This window comes from Bidens hawaiensis, unplaced genomic scaffold (genome assembly GCF_021521415.1).
Source record: "Bidens hawaiensis isolate Kalapana, Puna unplaced genomic scaffold, B.hawaiensis_p1.1 tig00036769_1, whole genome shotgun sequence".
Taxonomy (NCBI): Eukaryota; Viridiplantae; Streptophyta; class Magnoliopsida; order Asterales; family Asteraceae; genus Bidens; species Bidens hawaiensis.
The window spans coordinates 129,458-150,177 of NW_027496421.1; the positions used below are offsets into that span (position 1 = coordinate 129,458).

Consider the following 20,720-nt stretch of genomic DNA (forward strand, 5'->3'; position numbering starts at 1 on the left):
AATATATATATATATATATATATATATGGGTTTCTAGTTACTTTGTGAATAAGCGTGGTTTGTTTTCGGATTAAAGCCTTTTTATTGAACTTTTGAAATCTTAATTGTATAATTCAAAGCATATATGCTAGTTTTATTTTATAAAAACATGCACCCGAATTAGACAAAGACTATTGAGTCTTCACTTGTAGACGATAGGTATGTCCAATTCTTTATATGAATACATCTTGAAATTCCAAGTTAAAACTGGCCTTGCCCTAATGCCCCATCAAAAGTGTAAGATGCCACAAAATTCAGTAGATATGTATATTACTTGCTCATTTCATTTAGCATTGCTAGTGTATTTATTTGATGTGTCCTTTAGAAACATCTCAGGGTGTGAAGAAATCGAGAATCAAAAGTTCAGTAGCTCATATTTTGTGTTCTGTGACGACTTTTTTTTAGTCCGTATCTGGTAACCTGGTTAGTTTTGGATTCCATCAGTGTCGGTATACACATATATAAACACTTTTTTAACTACGTGTTTGATTTAATACTAAGGAAAATATAAAGCTAAATCGAGTAACATTATTAAAAAGTTTAGAAGAATTAATTAAAATCACTAGAAATGAAAGAAGCCCTACTTGATGGTTGCATGCTGACTAAAAAATACAAAACATAACCAACTTATTGTGATGACAACGCACAGCAAGAAGATAACAATCTTAATAAGGAAACACAAATACTCTGGTGACCTTCCATGGAGTCGCGAGCATGACTAATGGTTTTAAGTTTGTGACAATTAGCCTCTATAATAGAAACAACCCATAACGTGTAAGTTATGGGTTGTTTCTATTATAGAGGTGAATTGTCACAAACTTAAAACCATTAGTCGTGCACACGACTGCATGAATTATCGATTTATTCAGCCCTGAGCCTTCTTAGAGATTGATGATGCTTAAGTTCTAGCTTTCATTTGGACGTGTACCGTTCTCATAGACTAGGTCGGCTAGATTACTCTCAAAGAAAGCCTCGTGAAGAGCCCGGACACATTTTTCAGATTCGCTGTCATTAACTATCAATGATATATTCACCTGCAACAATCATATAAACACTCAGCATCTTGTGCATCTCAAGGCCACAACTAAAAGACAAGTGGTCAAAATATGTTTTGAGTACTTTTATGTGGGATAGGCTAGGCCAACTAGAAAAAAATATTAAATTTTGTAAATAACTATATGCAGTTAGTATGAATGCATGATTACAAATGCTGCTATGATATTAAAATAAGAGTTAATAAATGTGGAGGCAACACATGTGCAACTTTTCTCTTGATGGCCGCGTGGTCTATATTAGGCTACCAAAGTATGTAGCTGGTATCGTTTTTTATAAAGTACACCCTAGTTTTTACATCAAATCATCATTTTATAGTATATTGATACAAGGGGTATTTTTGTCTTTTCAGAATTTTTTAATGCATTTCCGCAGCAGGCATGTTTTTAGCCAAAGCAGTTTTAGTACAATGGATCTCTAGATGAAAAAAGGTTGAATATATAGTTGGGCTCCACAAACAATATATCAAAAAACAATAACATACTGTTTCTTTTGCATAAGAAAATTTCACATGTTAATATTAGAATACATAGTAACCAGGTTTTTACCAGATCAGCCCATTAGTGTTTCAATTTTAGTTATGTTCTTAATACTTAAGTACTTAACCCATTATCAAAAACAGAAAACCCAAATTGACATCAAATCATCATTTTATAGTATATTGATACAGGGGTATTTTTGTCTTTTCAGAATTTTTTTAAAGCATTTCCGCAGCAGGCATGTTTTTAGCCAAAGCAGTTTTAGTACAATGGGTTCAGAATTATCACCTCTACATTCAATCACATTAGATGGGCGGAATAAATACCTTGGATGCTCCTTGAGATATCATCTGAACATTGACTCCAATTTTGCGAAGAACATGAAATGCCTATTTAGTACACATAAGATATCAATTAAAGAAAGATCACACAAAGAGTCAACACAGCAAAGACTTTTTTAAATTAAGGTTTGACTTTTGAGTCTGTAACGATACCTTCTCTAATATTAGTGAGGACCTTTGAACATTCCCGATCAGTGAAATAATCGATCGGTGTTGTAGGAGATTCACTTTAGCAATTTTTTCAAGTTCTTCCACAACATTATCAAGTTCCTGCTTGACAAAACAGCAGGCAACATTCACATCATTTGGGTGTAATTTGTAAAAAGAGCATATTCAAGGAATATGCATGCACCATATTTATTTCAACTCCATTGAGTGCGCCAAATTTCTTTATCGTATATTTACCTAGTTCTTTCAAACCTAATTATTCAATCAACTTACTAGTGACTAATAAAAGATTCTAACGACCATATTCAAAATGGTTTAGAAATAAATTATTTTTACTTTTTATGTTTATATTTGATTAAGCATACGAATTATAAAATCTTTGTCAAATTGAGAATAAAATCATATATTCAAATACTTGCCTGCTGAATCAACTCCCTGCTCCAAAGCTTAGAAGGATCCAAAGTTAATGAAAGACTAACTTCACTAGTAGCTACAACATCCACCGAAATACCCAACTCTTCAAAAGTAGCGAATACCTAAAATATGTGAAAAATACACATTAAAAACTAAATAAGCTGTTCAAAGAATGATGGATAGTAGTGGAGGCAAATTCTTGAGTTTGGGTTGGGTAACAACTAACAAGTTGAAAATTTGTAATTTTCAGCACGGGTCAAAACGGAAGGTTGGCTTCCATTAACATTTTTTCTTCTTTTACTTATATACTTATATATAAAATTAATGATTTAATTTTGACTGCAAAATTAAGATATGTGCATTTGAATACATATCAGATGACTTTTAATTTGTTTGACCTGCTCGACCCGTTTGACATGCTACTCTTTTAATCTATAAGCTTAACCCGTTAGACCCACCAGCGAAAAAAAACCCTATCCCAAATTGACCAGTTTAGATACAAACGTGTCCAAATGGCCACCTTTAGATGACAATTATTTTTTTTACCTTGGCCAAGAATCCAAATTGCCCAAGCATGCGAGTGCTAACAATGTCCAGCATGGTTACGTTACGTTTTAAAACAATGCTAGTCAGAATTGCCTGAAATTGTGGAAGGCGGATGTTTAGGGTTTCAGAATTCTGATAATGACTTTTTGGTTATACTTAATATGCTACTCACCTTTGACATATCCCTTGATTTAGTGATTAGGGTACCTGGAGCATTACGGTTGTAAGAATTTTTAACCCGAACGGGAACATCACCCTCTCTTGCAGGCCTCATTGACTGTGGATGCAGAACCTACAAAAAAGAGCAAAATGAGAGAATAAGAATTATATGGAAAGGGTAAAGCAACAATGTTTTCTCATCTTTATCTTGTTATATTGACATACATGATGCAAATGGAGAAACGGGGAGGAACACCCTTTGTCCTAATATTTGAACTCTTTTAATAAATGATTAATATGTTACTTATTATTAAAAACAATATTCTTACAATAATCCAAATCTTTGAACAAAAATATTTTGAAGGTTGGGTGCATTAAATACATTTAGGTGACTTTCACCACGTTTAACCTGCTCAACCAAATGACCAATTTGACCCATTTTCCCTATAACTAACTTTTTATTTGACCATTTGAGACAGACCAAAACACCAAGAGACTCGTTCATAAGAAAATGGGCCGAAATTGGCATCATTAAAACCAAGGTACATAAAAAAGGCCCATTCCTTTAAAAGATCCCCTTTAAGAAAAAGGACATTTAGATTTAGGAAGCAACTAACTTTATGACATACAAACATTAAAATAAATAAATAAATACCTGAGCACCAAAATATGCAAGTTCAGCAGCTTCGTCAAATGTTAAATATGGCACAGGTTCAGCACTAGGATATATGGTAGGGTCACATGTCAAAACACCATCCACGTCCTTCCAAACCTGTATAACAAACATACAAAAATAATTAATTTTTTTCATGTCCAGTAGGATACACCAAATTAGTAATTACACTTGCTTTGAAATATTTAACCTGAATTTCTCGTAATCCCAATCCTTTACCGATGGTTGTGGCGGTCAAATCACTACCACCTCTGCCCAATGTAGTTACTGCACAAGTCCTCCAACCCTATAAATTAATATATGAATTTTGTTAGTCGTTTTCAGGAGAGCAAACCTTAAAAGAAACTTTAAAAGATACAGAAATTAACAAATAAAAGACCTTTCCAAGGAAGCCGGTAACAATAGGGATTGCAGGATCACTTATCCAGTCACCATGAAGTCTGTTTGCTACAGCTGGATAAGTTGCTTCTAGAATATCAGCATTAGTAAAGTCATCTGTTGTTATAAAACCAATATCAAATGCATCGTACTGCAAAAAAAAAAATAAACAAAAAGTTAGCAGAGAATAATGTTCAACAGGTGTACTTAAGTACTTTGTCTACTTATGTAAAGCTGTACACCTATAGCTTTCAAATGGAGGAAGTAAATCTAATAAAAAAATATTTGAAGCATGAATAGCAGCAAAATGTCATCAATCATAGAGGGCCATTAAAAATAACCCTGTAATGACTTTGTAAAATGAATGACCAATATTTGTAGATTCTAAACTTAATGCAAGCAATTAAAAAACTGCATACTTGGCGGGCTTTGACACCGATTTTATTCAAGTAAGCTGCAAATACTCTAGTGGACATGCACTCCCCAAACGAGACCAGGTAATCTCTGGAACGTGGAGTCAACTCTTTCAGTGCATTAATCCCATTAAGCAGCCGCTCTAATTTTTCTAAGTGGTCTGCAAAACATCAACAATATATGAAACTAAACCCACATAGCCATATGAAGCAAAAAGAACCAATATCAGCCAAAATGTGCCAGCAATCATGCACAGGGCTTAAATGTTGAAATCAAAATTAATCAAGGAATCTGAGACGAAAACTCTTCAATATTAAATCATTGCAAAAATTGGAGGCCTACCTTTAATGATTGATCTGTCTAATCCAAGTTCATCCACTGTCCTGAGTACACAAACCAACGCTCAATCAGCATAAGGTAATGTCTATACCTTCATATAAAATCAAGATTTTTACCTGTTGTGCAGTTCTTTCACAAAACTCAACTCATCGATTTCAGACGCATCAGAAACACAGCTAGCCGCCTTTTCTCCAGCCTAAATGAAGCACGATAAAACACTGATTTAACTCAATCTTTTTTAAAGAAGCAGATAATATATCAGTTTTAATAAAATAATGATTGCACAAACCAATATAAGCTTGTTGGTGGTTTTGCCCATAGCAGATAGAACAATCACTGGATTCTCTTCCGGAAAACTAAGGATAAGCTCAGCTACTTCTTTCATTCTATCTGCCGAGGCTACCGACGACCCACCAAATTTCATGACGCACGATAGTTGGTTATTTGATCCTTCTAAACCTTTTACTTTGGATTCGGTCTGTATCAAAGCATCGTTCTTACTAGCATCACAAACAACCTTCAGTCCTCCTCCCCTGCTTGGAGCTGAAACCCTAATTGCTCCACACAATTCAGTGAGTGAATCAAAACTAAGTCGTCCCTGCGAGCACAAAGAATGGGACCGCTCATTACTCTTGGAAAAACAATAAGGTGTTTTGATTCCACACAAGTGTGCTGCAGCTGCCATTGATACAATTAAATTGTTTATTAATAGCTGAGAGAGGGCTTAGCTCGCCTCGCTATAAACCGAAATCTTCAAAATTTGATCCAATAACGAGCTTTGGTAATGACTAATGAAGTTGTTACAGAATCTATTAGAGACCTGCAAGCACCAGCATAAAGAGGTTGAATTAGTAGCAATGGAACACCAATCCAACGCCAAACTGACGGTTTTACAAATATGAACCATCTAAAAGAATTAAACACTTAAACATGCCTAGATTTGCAAATACCAGTTAACCGTGTTTTAGAATGTCGATTACTAACCGTAACCAGTTACTGGTCAAACGGTCAAAATTTTTTATTGGAAATACCGGTTGCGGTTCCTAACTGGCTTTTGGGTGGAAATTCCCTAGCCTATGTAACCGGTTAACCAATATAACACTAAACTGAAGATTTTACCATATGAACAATCAAAAAGAATGAAAGACATGTAAAACATGTTAAACGTAATTCCCTCTCAAACACAAGACGATGTCAGGTTGGGTCGAGTGGCCGGTTACGAGTTATGGAATTAGGTTAAATAATTAAATCAGTTAAGGATAAAAAAATTGAGTTGTATATAAGTATAACCTATAATAATAGCTAATTAAATTAGTAGATTAGTAGATTGGTAGATCGAGTCCATCTCTAAATGTACCTAGTCATGGTGTATATAATATAACCTAATCAAAGTTGTGTATTATTATGAGTTTGTAATGAGTTTTAGAGTTATATTTTTCCGGTTAATAATAATAATAATATCGGGAGTTATTGAATCCAAATTCATTTTGATTACTGTGAACGAGAAACATATATCAAATGTGATATCGTATTCACATCAGATCAGCATTCAATTATCGGCTTATGGTTAACATATTCGTACACGGAATCAATGCTAGAAATTGATTAATTGAACGGCGTACCTGAGTGTAAACAGAGAGAAAGATAGGGTTTTTTGAAAGAGGTATGAGTCGCTACGGCGGCGAGGAATTGAATGTTGGAATGGAGAATGGCGGGACCGATGGTGACGTTTGTTTATAAACAAATTAAAATACGCCACTGGTGAAGCTTCCACTCTCGTCACATTAACTGACTTGTCATTATTTTAAGGGTGGACGTGACGAGACGGGCCGAGTCTGAGTTTAACCATGCCCGGGTCGGTTTGTTTAATTTATAGAGAGCTCGAGTGTGAATATTGATCTTTTGAGCTCTGTTTTAAAAGCTTTAAGTTTAACTCGTTAGTTTTCCAGGCAGAAGCTTGGCTCGGCTGCTTGGGTTTGCTTGGTTTATTATTTATTAATAAATTTTACAAATAACATTAACTATTGAATAAGTATATAACAAGCTCGTTTAAGTGTGTAAGCCGGCTGAAGCTCGATAAGTGAAGTTCAGGTTCAGGCTCATTTACTAAGCAAGCTCGTATTTAGGTTTAAGCTCGCTTAGCCTCAGTTTGATTCGAGTTGCTTGCGAGTCAATAAATCGTAGATATTGATAATTTGTTTGGTTTTACTCTCGGTTTTAGAATCTTTCTTATGTTCACTTTAGGAGTTTTCTAACCGTATATAACGGTTTAGGTTACGGTTTATGCTCAAAACTGGTTGAAAAACCAAAACGGAACCGTAAAACTTTAGGCTATGTAACACTATACAAATAATTGGGCTCTACTTGACAATGAAATACATAGAGTCGGTCTTTCATATTTTAATGTTGGGACATTATGGCTTCTATAACTTAATCGTGTATTTATACTTTTTTGTTAATAGAATGGTTCAATAAGCCCAATAAAAATGAATCTCAATCCTCAAGCGTTAGTAGCAGTTTAGACTGATTTTGTTTGTTTTAAATTCAAAGGTTTGGTTTTAATTTATAATGATGGACAAATGTTGCTTACGATATACCTCACAGTTTTATTAGGATTTTGTATACTGTTTGAAAAGGTAATTATAAAGCGAAAGCGTTCTGAAATACAACCTTACTAAACATTTTAGTAGAATTCCACAAATGATGAAAGAAACTTGAAACTATAAAACCAAAACAAAAAAAGTTGAAAAACTAACCTTTTGATGGTAATGATAATCCTTTGATGAAGATGAAGACTCCACTAAGAATGCATCCACGCCAAGCATTTGATTCCAAGAAGCTGATTGTCTTTTACCAACAGTGTCAAGATCAAGATAAACTACAAGAACTAATTTTTTTATATATATAATATGATTTTTTTTTAACGACAAATGTTACTTCTATCCTTACTCACTGTTAAATTACATAAAATTTATTTATTATCAGAGATTAAACACAAGACATTTCTCCTAAGAGGCTTGCACCTCTATTATATCGATTAATTCCATAATGACAACATGACTTATTTGATGTAAGGAAACACACATAAGATCAAACACAAACTTTGTTAAAGACTTTATAAGTTAAAGTTTCACTGAAGATTGATCTAAATATATACACCTATTCAAGTTTAAGTGTGTGTGTTTGTTTTTCGACTAGCAAAGCCATGTGATCACGCCCACACAGAGTGTGACCCTTTTCTCACTACTTGAAACCGAACCCACCTTGTGTATTTATAAACTCGTGGCCTTTATGGTGTACCAGTCCAAGTCGTCACTTGTTGTTACCAACTAGTTTAGAAAGAACCAATCCTAGGTCAAGCATCTTACCAATCTCGATTCTAATCTTTGATCAAGTCCATAATGGGTCTACAACTGCAACAGCTTTCTTGCAGTAGAAGTGGACCGTTTCTAGATCCAAAAGGGGTTTGTTAACTTTCCATAAATATCACAAGTTTATATACTTCTACAATATGCAATACGGTTATTACATTGTTTAATATAACCAAATTAGCTCATTTCCAACTAGTTGAAATGTTATTATAAACTGATAATATTATAATTCATCTAGATAATTAACCAACTAGATTAATGAATCACTGGTTACTAATGGGGTGGTGGTCCACCGACAAATACAAAACTTTTAAACATCTGGGTTTAAAAGTGGGAGATATTGGGTTCAAGTTTCATAGATAAGGATTAAAAAAATCTATCTTTCAACAAAAAAATGAATTGATGGTTAATTGTATATCATAAATATTTTATTTTATTTTTTGAACAACTAATACAATTAATACATCATAAATAAACAATAATTATTATTATTTAATTTATATTTATCTATCATTTCATTAAATAAAAAAATCTAATCTAATCTAACTATTATATTAAAGCAATACATAGTTTTCACATGCCATTTAACTAAGCTATCCACATAGGATTCCACCTCAACAATTTCTAAAATTATAATTTACACATAATAAGCTATTTAATTTTAATGCTATTACCATTTATATAATTATTAACAAAGTTACAAATATAACTTTAAATGTTGTATTAAATAAAGTTTTTATATATTTATGAATTATTAAATTTTATTTATCATAATTTATATTTTATTAATCCATAAGGTATTATTATGTCTATTATTAAGTTTAATTTTTTTGTTGTATTTTTTTTAACCACCTGTGTATTACACGGACTAGATCCTGGTTGTTTAAATATAGCCAAATTAGCTCATTTCCAACTAATTGAAATATTATTATAATTAATCTAGATAATTAACCAACTAGATTAATGAATCACTGGTTACCAATTGGGTGGTGGTCCATTGACAAATGCAAAACCTTTAAACACTTGGGTTTGGAAAGGGAGATATTGGGTTCAAGTTCCATAGACGACAAGGATTAAAAAAAAGTCATCTTTCAACAAAAAAATGAATTGATGGTTAATTGTATATCATAAATATTTTATTTTGTTTTTTGAACAACTAATACAATTAATCTATAATAGATATAAATGAAAACCCCAAAATCATATGTGTCGCGATGTGGTCGCTTCCCCCTTTTATGGAAGCCATCAGATTTCTTGATTTTTAAATGAAGGCCTCTCATTGATTTAACCCAAATTCATTGGTATGGGTCTTACCAAAACCAGATAGCTCTTAAATGAGTTATAACATCTCATTAAATTAAAAATTAATCTTACCAGTTATTTGATATGAAAATCATACAAGATAGGAGTATACTAAAATTTAATATCCAATATAAAAAGAAAAAGATATTATTTATAATTAATAAACAATTTTATAGTAAAAAACATAAGCGGGTCATGGGTCACCAAATCCAAATAGTTTTTAAACAGGTTATAACATATCATTTATTTATGAAACCCTTTCATCATCAAACCCTTAGTATTATTAACTTTCTTACAATAAAGAAAATTAAAATTCAAAAAATAAATATTAAAAAACGAAAAATTTAAAACAACCATTCTCTTAAGCCATCAGATTACTTTATTTGGAAATGAAGGCTTCTCACGCATTTGACCCGAATTCACGGGTAAAGGTCTCACCAAACCCAGATAGCTCTTAAACGGGTTATAACATCTCATTATATTAAAAAATAATCTCATCAAATATTTGATATGAAAATCCTATAGAATAGGAATATACTAAAAATTAATATCATATTTTATTTTAAAAAAAGATATTATTTATAATTAAGAAACAATTTTATAATAAAGAAAATAAACGAGTAATGGGTATCACCAAACCCAGATAGCTTTTAAACTGGATTATAACATATCATTTATTTGTGAAACAATTTCATCATTAAACCTCAAGTATATTAATTATTAACTTCCTTACAATAAATAAAATTAAAATCCAAATATACATATATAAATAATAAAAACGAATAATGTAAAATAACCCCCGTAATACGGGGTATAAAATCTAGTACATCATAAATAAACAATAATTATTATTATTTAATTTATATTTATCTATCATTTATTAAATAAAAAATACTTAAATATGTGCGTGTGTGAGAAACTAGTTTTGGTTTAACAAATTAAACATGCGTTATATAATGTTGTTTATTGTCTGACCTAAAGGCATCACACATTAATAGTCATATTGGGCATATAAGTCCAACATATTTGAACAAAAAAAACGAGCTATAAACAAACCTGGTGTAATTACATGTTTAAGTACCAATACTCATTTGCCCTAGCGGGTCACATGTCTAATTTATATGAAACTGGAGTTCAGTATTATTTTTAAAAACTTCAACTTAGGTTGAGTTCTAATACTTATGTTTTTATCCCTTGTACTTGTGACACCCTTGAGAAATTATTCTGTCCCATGTCTAGAGATTTTGTATTCTCCAGCATTGATCATCTTCAAATCCTCACGATGGTCAGTGTTGTTTTTCAAATTATGGCGTTTTGGTTGGAACTTTAATCTCAACCAAGATTTGTTTGCCATTCTTAGCCCGTTTTTTAGAACCCTAATTTTTTCTTGCCAAAGAGAAAAAAGAGCATGTTCTTTTGATATTGTAACATCCCAATTTTCAGTCTAGTATATATGAGATATTTTAAATCTCATGTTAACAAGCATCATTTCCACTTTGATGGGGTGGTTAATGTATAAAATAAGAGGTCATATGTTCAAACTTTATACTAGCAAAAAATTTAGCCTAAATAATAATAAGTATTGTTTGTAGCACGTCAACATTGATCCACTTTTTTGCAATTCTATATTTTGATTGTAACATGCCAACATTGATCCATTTTAATTGCTGTAAAATATAGGGAAAAAAGTAAAATAAAAAACCTTTGCAAAATAAACAAAAAATCTTAAAACCACTAATAAACTTAATGGGCTACTGTGAACACCTTCAAAGTTACTTTTAATGGCTGGAATGTACAAGAAAGCTATTTAGAAGGATAAAATCAAAGTTTCACTTCTATGTGTGCTGGTTCTTGTAGAAACATCAAGCTCAGCCTCAAATAAATGCACTACGCGTAATGGGGCTAGCATGTTTGATGTCGGTTTTCCAGTTTTGAACCAAATAAAACCCTAAGCTGTCAAAGTATAAACCAAGAACCGGACCATAAATCTATTAAACCCTATCTTAGTGATTTTTGCGTAGCCATAGTCATGCCCTAAATAAACAAAATACATATGATAATGTAGAACAAGTGACAACTAAAGGATCTCCAGTAAACAATACGGTATTACGCCCACAAAAATAGTCATACGAGTCGAAATAAATAAAGAGAAGATCACAAATAGCATATCTCAAGCCATATGTTTCTTCTTTGCTTTCTTTTCTTCCGAATGGCCCGAGCTTTGGCCTGAGTTCTGACTAGACCTGCTAGGCTTGGGCCGCACCTTTTCTTCAGATAAAGAACTTTTACGCCCACTGCTGTGAGTAGAAGCCCGCCCGCTTGACTGGCCGGGTCTTATACTCTTTGAAGGGGTTGCAAAGCTAGAATTAGTCAATGATGTTCCAGAAGACCTTTCATAGAGCTGTTTTAGCTTCTTGACGTCATCTTTCGGCACTTCACTAGGCTCCATATAATGAACAAAGGAAACTCGCCTTTTAATCTTATGACCTGTCAACAAAATAGCAAGTATCATAAAGTTTGAGAATATTTTAACATAAATTCGCAAACATTTATGAATTCCTAAACGTTCATAGTCGTACGTGAAGGCAATATGAATGGGTCAGAATCTAACACTCCATATAAGATTACCTTCTAAAAACTTTAAAATATGGAAGTTAATAGTAAAGCAAATGACCAGGCAATGGTCTTTTTAGTAAGTAACCATTTAAAGTTCCGAAATCACCATTCGAAATTAAAAAAATAGAAAAATAAATAAGCATCTTGATTTTGATACTTGCAATTTGCAGGTTGATCTCTTAGTCGAAAACGATGAGGAAGAGAACACTGTAAATTACATTTTTACCTTGTAAAATGGTGCAGGAAGGTGATTATTAATTTATTATAACAATCTAAATCTGCATTTCATGCTAAATTAAAAGCAATGGTAAATTGGTAATCATCTAACATTAACTAAATATATGAAGCCATACGAATATTTGCACCTCCTGCAGATTTTAGAGCCAATCTGGATTTTGGTTCGTGTGCTGTAGAGCTAACAACTTCATAAGATTTTCCTGTCAAAATGAAAATATGGAAAATAAGAACCTCTGTTGACAATAATTGTTCAAATAGCATTTAACTGTTCACGTTTAGGAATGTAAATGAACCGAACATTCATGAACTGTTCGTGAACATGTTCAGAGAGAAGTTCATTATGTTCGTTTATTTAATAAATGAATGAACATGAATATAATTTTTTAATGAACGAACATGAACACATGTTTTGTTCGTTCATTTATGTTCAGTGTTCGTTCATTTATTTCCATTCAATTTCGTTTATGTTTGTTCGTTTAGGTTCGTTTAAAATTTAATAAGTATATAAGTAGTAATATTTATATAGATATGAGTATGAAAGAGGCTTGTTTAAATAAATTAGTGGGCTAAAATCCATATCAAGATGAGTTTCAAGGTGATTAACCGTGAGTCTTGGGTCAGCTATTTTTAGATGAATAGTGATGTATTAGCCTTATTCATTAGTGTTCATTAATTCCAAACTTATGTTCATTTATGTTTGGTCAATTATGATCATTTTTCATTTATGTTCGGTCATTTGAGTTTGTTTATGTTTATGTTTTTGTATTCGTTTACGTTCGTGAACTGTTCACTAAGGTTTTAAACAAACGAACATGAAAGGACATGGAGATGCCTATTTTATTAATGAACGAACACGAGCATGTCTATTTCCTTGATGAACACACACGAACATGCCTATTTTCTAATGAACAAACACGAGCATGCCTATTTTTTAAAAAAAAAACAAGAACGAACATGAACATGCCTATTTTCTTAATAAGCAAACATGAATGAACAGGAGCATGCCTAATTTCTTAATGAACAAACATAAACAAACACGAGCATGCATATTTTCGTAATCAACAAAAACGAACATGCCTATTTTTGTAATCAACAAACATGAACAAAAAAAATCCATTTGGTTGTATGCTCGTGTTCATTCGATCCATTTACAAGGCTAAATGAACATGAAAATCCTATTGAATGTTTACATTACAACGTATAGGCTTGCATGATTCATGATGATGCTGTATATACAATACTTGAGATAGGTTCGTGAAAAAACTCGATCGAGATTGTTCGCATATATATATATTAATGATACGCTTGCGAACAATCTCAATCGAGTTTTTTCACGAACCATATATGTGTGTGTGTGTAATATATCAAAACAATTATAAATATATAAAAAATTAATTTAATTAATAAACAGTAACCGAGCCGAGCTTGAAAAACTACTCACGAGCCAAGCTCAAGCTTTAGAAATAGAGACGGAAATGGGCCAAGCTCAAGCTCTGTGTAAGTTAAACGAGCCCATAGTTAACAAATTCGTTAGGCGCACTCAAGGCGTATAGGCCTCGCTTAGGTCCTAGGTGCAAGGCGCACTCAAGGCGTATAGGCCTGAGGAAAAATAAGCGCACTTAAATAAAACATTTAAAATATATTATGTATAAGAAAAATAATACTATTCTTCAAATAAAATAAGCAAAAGCTATTATATAACATTTAATATCTTCTAAATAGTACCAAAAGTTCTAAAATAGTCAAGATTAAAATGTGATTCCAAAACTTGAATTACAAAATGTATCAACATAATGCCTTTCACTTCTCCTAGATCTAAGTTTCAATAGCACCCCTTGCATTTCTTTTGCTCGGCTTTTATGTTCTCATGTTCTTAGCATAGACAACGCCAAAGCGCTCGCCTAGGAACTAGAAGCGCATTTATTGAGCCTCACCTTAAATCGAGCCTAGGCGCAAGAAGCGAGGGCTTTTAATAACTATGAACGAGCCGAGCTCGAGCCTAGTCTTAATAAAAATATTTATAAAAAGTAAATTACATCAAGTGTGGTAAATTGATGATTTTGCCATCTGCCAATTTAGTTCTAACATATGGGAAAGTTGTGAAACTTACTACTATATAATACTATCAAGTAATTTATTTTACAACTTACAAAATCAGAAAATTAATAAAAAAAAAACTTGAAAGTTTAAGTTATGCTCACCAGATGAAGCTTCAAAAGCTGCCAACTGTCCGTCATCATCTCGATCATCGATTCTAAATTCTTCCCCAATAATATCAGGAATCTGAGTCCCAAACCATAAAACAGCTTATTGAATAATAATAATAATAAGATGTTACATGTTTAGGCCATTGTATGAGCTACAGCTCCTCCTCCTCCTCCTCAGAATCTGAATTGAGTTCAATTAAAGGATCTAATAAATCCTCTTCGTTAGGATCAGCCATTACAAATCTGCTTCTGAAAACACAAAACAATAATGAAACATGACTATAAATCCATATTAAATGTTTCAGAAAGGTACCTGAGATGAAGAATATGGCGAATTTTGATCCAAGAATCAGATGAGAACAAAAATCCTAGCCGGCTTGAGGGTTTAGGAGGCGATTTTTGTTATTTTGATTGGGGGGGAGCCCAAACCCTTGTTTTAGGTACACTCTTTCTTGGGCCGCTCCTGAACCGGTTCTAAAAAAACGTGCAAGTAAATTATATTATTATTATTATTGTAAGATATAATAATTTATATATATTGTAATTAAACTGAAGATAGGAAAATGAAAATATAAAAGAATAATATGTCAATGATTTCCGGTTTAAATGGTTGACGTGAGACACTTAAAAACTTTTGATTTTGCTTCTTTTCGCGTGTCAATCATCACGTGCTCGTACAAATCCAAATTAACCGTATTAACAGCCCGTGACATGTAACACAATAAGCATGTACAAAGTACCATAGTTCATACAAATAAACAACTAAAACTATTCAGCTAACGCAATAACATGCGAACATAATACCCGACCATCATGTTTCCTCCTAAAAGTGAAATGGAGATGATATTGATCAGGATGCTTAGTGGACTGTCAATGATCAAAATGAACGTTCAAAAAGAAAATTGAAAAGGATTAAAACAATGTAGATTTAATTGCAATCATATAGCAAGCTAAATTATAACCATTGTTATTGGCGGGTTGTGTTTATAAAACTTTCGCAAGTTGTAAGTAACAAGGATAATGAACTAAAGGTGCAAACTTAAGTGTTTCGTTTGATTAGTTTAAGTATTAAGGATAATGGACGAAAGGTGCAAATTTCGTACGAGTTGATGCTGCAAACAAGGCAATTGGCACATGAAGCCATTGACAAATCTTCATGTCTCATTTTCGTGTACAAAATAGCAATCATAAATTTGGGGCGTGTTTCGACGGCAATGGAAAATGAATTTCACTTTTCAAATATGCAGGTTGGCATAATGTGGTAGAGTTGAAATTTAAAATTAATGTGTTTGGTTAATAAATAAATTGAAAGTGGAATTAATTCACCCAAAAGTGCAGAAGAATAATCACTCAAATTATTTCATATAACATATACAAAGTTCCTTGCAATCCACAAAAAATTCAACTAAAGAAACTTGGAATATTCGACCACCCATCATCATTGCATCCGGCTACCCTGTCATTGAACCCATCTTGTCGTCTTTCTAGTCATCCAGACAGTCCTTGGGAATGCTTGGGCCTTCATAGATCCTGTGCGAGTAAAAAAATGGGCCCTAATATAAACTCACACACACAACATATATTTTATATCCGTAATATAACGATAAATGTGATTGCATATTAACATTAAACAAAACAATACTATTGTAGCAAAATGATATGTTTGAAATAGATTTATAATCAAGGATATTTAACTGCATTCTAATAAAAAAAATTCATAATGAGAAAAAAAAAAGAAAGAAAATAACAAACAAGCCTGTCTCAATTTCAAATAATAATCTCAATTTCAAATAATAAAAATAAGAGATTAAACCCCAATGGCAAAATAGTATGCTTTAATTAAAAAAAACTTATTATCTTATAGAAACAGCTAATCGTTTATAACGCTAGTAACAGTAAATAGCTCAGTTTAATTAAATCCCACATAAATATGGATTTTATTTGAGTCTTTTTATTAGTTTCAAATTATTTTTGGGCCAGACAATTTTCAATTGGGTCAGGACCAAAAAAAGTTTTACTTGGGCTTGTTAATTAACTATTGGATCAAGGCCGCAGTGTACAAAATATATGGGCCCCTTTCGGTTTTGGGCTTGTGCGGTTGCACATTCTGCACAGGCCCAAATCCAGCCTTGCCAGTCATCAGCTCATCGCCATTGTATCTAGAGGTGCACAAAAAACCCGAACCCGGAACCGTACACGAAAAAAATACCCAAAACCGGTTTGTTATACCCGAGATTTTAATACCCGACCCTACCCGTAGGGTACGGATAGGGTATGCATTTCAGTACCAAAACCCGAAACCGGGCACGTTTTATACCCGGTAATACCCGAAACCCGGAACCGGTTCCATTTTTCCAATACCCAAAACCGGGTTTTTCAAATACCTGATCTATAACCAAAAATACCTGAAAAAACCCCTAAAAATTGTAACTCCTTAAAAAAATCCAATATGTATCCGAAAAAAACCCAGAAAATACCCAAAAAAAAAACCCAAAAATAGGGTTTTTCAATACCTGGAAATAGGGTATTCAAATACCCAGTTTTAGATACCCGGTTCTATACCCGACCCGAACCCGATGCATATGGTATGGTTATTAGAGACAATACCCGAACCCGACCTAGGTATTACCAATACCCGATTTTCCAATATCCGGTCATACCCGAACCCGGTTCCATACCCGAATCCGGGTATTTGAAAAACCCGATTTGTGCACCTCTAATTATACCTACCAACATCCATACATCGACCCCCATTCTCCCTTCTTACACTCGATCCTGCCCCTCGCTATTGCCATTTCCTACCACAGTTGTCGCCACCACCACTCCTTCTAACATCCACCCAGTGGCGGAGCCACACTTTCATCACCGGGTTCGGCCGAACCCGGTTCTTTTTCGATTTTATATATAACCTATAGTGTTGAATTAACGAGCAAACTCATTCTTTTTCGGTGAGCCAACCCAATATCATTTTTAAAAAAGTATATTCGAACCCATTGATTATAAAAAGTTTAGTTATATTTTTTTAGTAACGAATATTCTTTTTATAAAATATAAAAAGCTTTTAAAAAAACTATAAAAATTATTAACAAACATTATATATGGGCCGATAATACCCTATTACCCCATATATAGATTAATAAAAAGCCCAAAATACTTATAGAATTGATCAATAAGCCCAACCCAATTAATATTCTTAAACATAATACCTAAATAAAAAATATATAAATAAACAAATAAAAACATCGGTCATCGACTTAGCAACCGATCTGCTTCTTTCTATCGACCAGATGAACATTGCTTCATCGCCTTCGCCTCGCCTCAAGGTTTCAACCATCGCCAAAAACCAATACCTGTTGGTCTATCATTTGAGAAATGTTTTTATTCAATGAAGCATGTGAAGTCGAATTTGCATAATCATTTGGGTGACGATTATATAAATGACACTTGTATTGTATTTGTATTTTGATAATGAGTTCTTTTCAAAGTCGCGATTGAAGATATTTTTCAAAACATGAAAACACGTAATGAACAATTATAATATGCAATATATTTTTATTTAATAACTTTGTATTTTATTGATGCTAACGATATATTTTTGTTATGATATTGATATTGCATTTTATTTATCTAACCGTATGATCGACCCAACCCGATCCATTCGGCCCGAAAACGTTGACACCAGAAAAAAATTAAGCATCAAAAATTCCGAACCTATGGAAAAAAGTTCCTGGCTCCGCCACTGCATCCACCCTATGATCATCATTGCCATCAACGCGATAACTACCACACTTTTTTACGCCGCCCAGTCACTGACATTGCCACCACCACAACCACCAACATCACAACGTCACTCTTGTTGCCACAACCCCAACGACATTGCCACCAATGTAACAACCGATATCCTGCATCCATAACCGCACTACCATAGCCATCGTTCCATCCCCTACCACAACAAGTGATGTATATTTATTCATTGGCGGGTCTTGTTGTCGGGTTAGTCCCCATCTAGCATTCTAAGCATAGACACGAGTTGTAAGATATAAATAACTCAACCGATCCCATAAAAAATATGAACCAACAAAATGTAATAATTCAACATAAAACGAGTGCCACCAGCTATCCTGCAACCATAACCACACTACCATAGCCATCATTCCATCCCCTACCACAACAAGTGATGTATATTTAATCATTGGCGGGCCTTATTGTGTGGTTAGCCCCCATCTAGCATTCTAAGCATAGGCACGAGTTGTAAGATATACACAATTCAACCTGATCCCATAAAAAATATGAACCAACAAAATGCAATAATTCAACATAAAATGAGCTTCATGTTACATATATCAAAGTTAAATATTACAACATACCGATGCCGTAAACTCGGTCATGATCGTTACTAGTTTATGGAAACATTATTATAATTTATAAATACTTATTACTATTTAGTAACTATTTTACCTTAAAACAACCCAAACTTCATGGATTACCTTGGTTTGTCCTTCCAAAATGAAATAGTTGTTAGCCACTTTTACCTAAGGATGAGCAATGAGCTTGGTATCGATATAGGTATCGAAAATATCGATACTGAAAATCGTAAAAAAGAGTATTGGTACTGACAATGGTTGGTACGGTACCGGTACCCGAGACAAATAATTAGGACTGTCTTGGCTTGTTTGATAAAGGCTCAAATAATATAGTTAAAAAAAGTTAGATTTGAAACAACCTGAGCTGAATTGGCTCATTTTTGTAATCCAACCACAATCGACCCAAGCTCAGCTCGGGTCATGGCTCGTCTCGTTGGCCCGATCTTAAGTTCGTTTAAACTTCAAAATCGAGCTCGAGCCTAGTTGAGCTGCCTCGTTTAGTTTCGAGCTCAAGCTCGGAACCACTCTGACTCAACTTATGAACAACCCTACAAATAATGGTTAGAAAATCTCATACGCAACACAACTTCAGATCTACTTCAATTCCTACAAATATTGAATCATCATGAATCTTCAATCCCAATCCACTAGAGCCCAAACTCCAATTCCAATCACAACTTACAACTTCAAATGGGAGCATCAGAATCCATGCAAGTAACCGAAGACAAATGTTGAAGGCTGCTTGTTCGACATAAAGTGTTATTTATTTGATCTTGTTAGTTAGCAGGGTATTGATAGAATAATGAGTTTTTCAATAAGTCCCCATAGTTAAAAAAAAGAAAAAGAAAAGAAAAGGAAGGCTCAACAAGCATATTAAATACTTAACTGTAAGATCATCTGTTGTAGGACGTGAAAGCCCACCATCAAAAAGCTATGTTAGTTCGTTTAACGAAGTAACGCCCAACATCGCAACACCCTTAGCGCGGAAAGCACTATGACATGAGGGTTGCGGGCGTGTATGCTTGCTTGTTTGATTTTTTAACTATTAATTAAAAATATAAATTTATAACCAATCGTTTCACCCCACCGTATTATTATTTTGCCATTTTCACTCAACTCTCTCATCACACTCTTTCGTGAGTGTGAAAGGTGAAAGCCTCTTTGCCATCTTATCGCTTAGGTGTACATCATTCTTGTCATTAGACAATCTAATTCTAATTCTAATATATGCTTGAAAAGAATTGAATTGTATGTGTAGTATGCAACCAGTGTTTATATGCTAGTTGCTATTTATGTGTGAATATACGTGTTTATGTTGATTGCTTTCTGTTTGCTGGGAACTAATCAAGGTTCCGTGTCTCATGATTTTGTTATCAAATCTTTATCTCTGCAATAGAAAATGAGAATGTGGTTGCAATAATAAGTTTTTCTATTCATGCACACCAAGTGTTTGATGAAATGCTTCACTGAGAAAAACAATATGTCACTCTTTACCAACTTGTTTTCAGTATATGTTCTTCAGTGGTTACCGACTTACCTCGCTATTGCATCACAGGTTATACATTTTGACAGCTTAAAGAAACCTTGCAGTTCTGTGTTGCAAGACATTGAAGCCAAAAA

The 20,720-nt window shown here is 33.3% G+C and overlaps 2 protein-coding genes across 2 annotated transcripts; both read right to left on the minus strand.

The window, feature by feature from the left end:
* Nucleotides 1-819: 819 nt before the first annotated feature.
* On the minus strand, nucleotides 820-5,688 carry LOC143588802 (aspartokinase 2, chloroplastic-like). Its single transcript, XM_077069716.1, has 13 exons — nucleotides 5,293-5,688; nucleotides 5,120-5,199; nucleotides 5,007-5,047; nucleotides 4,670-4,824; nucleotides 4,252-4,401; nucleotides 4,063-4,158; nucleotides 3,855-3,971; nucleotides 3,213-3,332; nucleotides 3,041-3,133; nucleotides 2,500-2,616; nucleotides 2,066-2,182; nucleotides 1,898-1,960; nucleotides 820-1,073 (listed from the first exon to the last, which is right to left on the minus strand). Exons 1-13 carry the CDS (start codon nucleotides 5,686-5,688, stop codon nucleotides 945-947), a joined length of 1,674 nt encoding a protein of 557 aa, XP_076925831.1. The 3' UTR covers nucleotides 820-944.
* Nucleotides 5,689-11,822: 6,134 nt separating this feature from the next.
* On the minus strand, nucleotides 11,823-20,708 carry LOC143588808 (uncharacterized). Its single transcript, XM_077069722.1, has 5 exons — nucleotides 20,638-20,708; nucleotides 18,547-18,679; nucleotides 14,731-14,812; nucleotides 12,646-12,729; nucleotides 11,823-12,163 (listed from the first exon to the last, which is right to left on the minus strand). Exons 1-5 carry the CDS (start codon nucleotides 20,706-20,708, stop codon nucleotides 11,847-11,849), a joined length of 687 nt encoding a protein of 228 aa, XP_076925837.1. The 3' UTR covers nucleotides 11,823-11,846.
* Between the last annotated feature and the right edge of the window lie 12 nt (nucleotides 20,709-20,720).

Bases quoted from the DNA above. Each gene is read 5' to 3' on its own strand.
- LOC143588808 (XM_077069722.1), bottom strand. From the start codon at position 20,708: ATGTCTTGCAACACAGAACTGCAAGGTTTCTTTAAGCTGTCAAAATGT. The intron at 14,813-18,546 runs GTGACTGGGCGG...TTTGGGACTCAG, and splicing joins TTGTGGTGGTGGCAATGTCA to ATTCCTGATATTATTGGGGA. The intron at 12,730-14,730 runs GTGAGCATAACT...TCATTTTGACAG, and splicing joins AGCTTTTGAAGCTTCATCTG to GAAAATCTTATGAAGTTGTT.
- LOC143588802 (XM_077069716.1), bottom strand. From the start codon at position 5,688: ATGGCAGCTGCAGCACACTTGTGTGGAATCAAAACACCTTATTGTTTT. The intron at 3,333-3,854 runs GTATTTATTTAT...TCTTTTTTGTAG, and splicing joins TTGCATATTTTGGTGCTCAG to GTTCTGCATCCACAGTCAAT. The intron at 2,183-2,499 runs GCAAGTATTTGA...TTTGTCAAGCAG, and splicing joins GCAGGGAGTTGATTCAGCAG to GAACTTGATAATGTTGTGGA.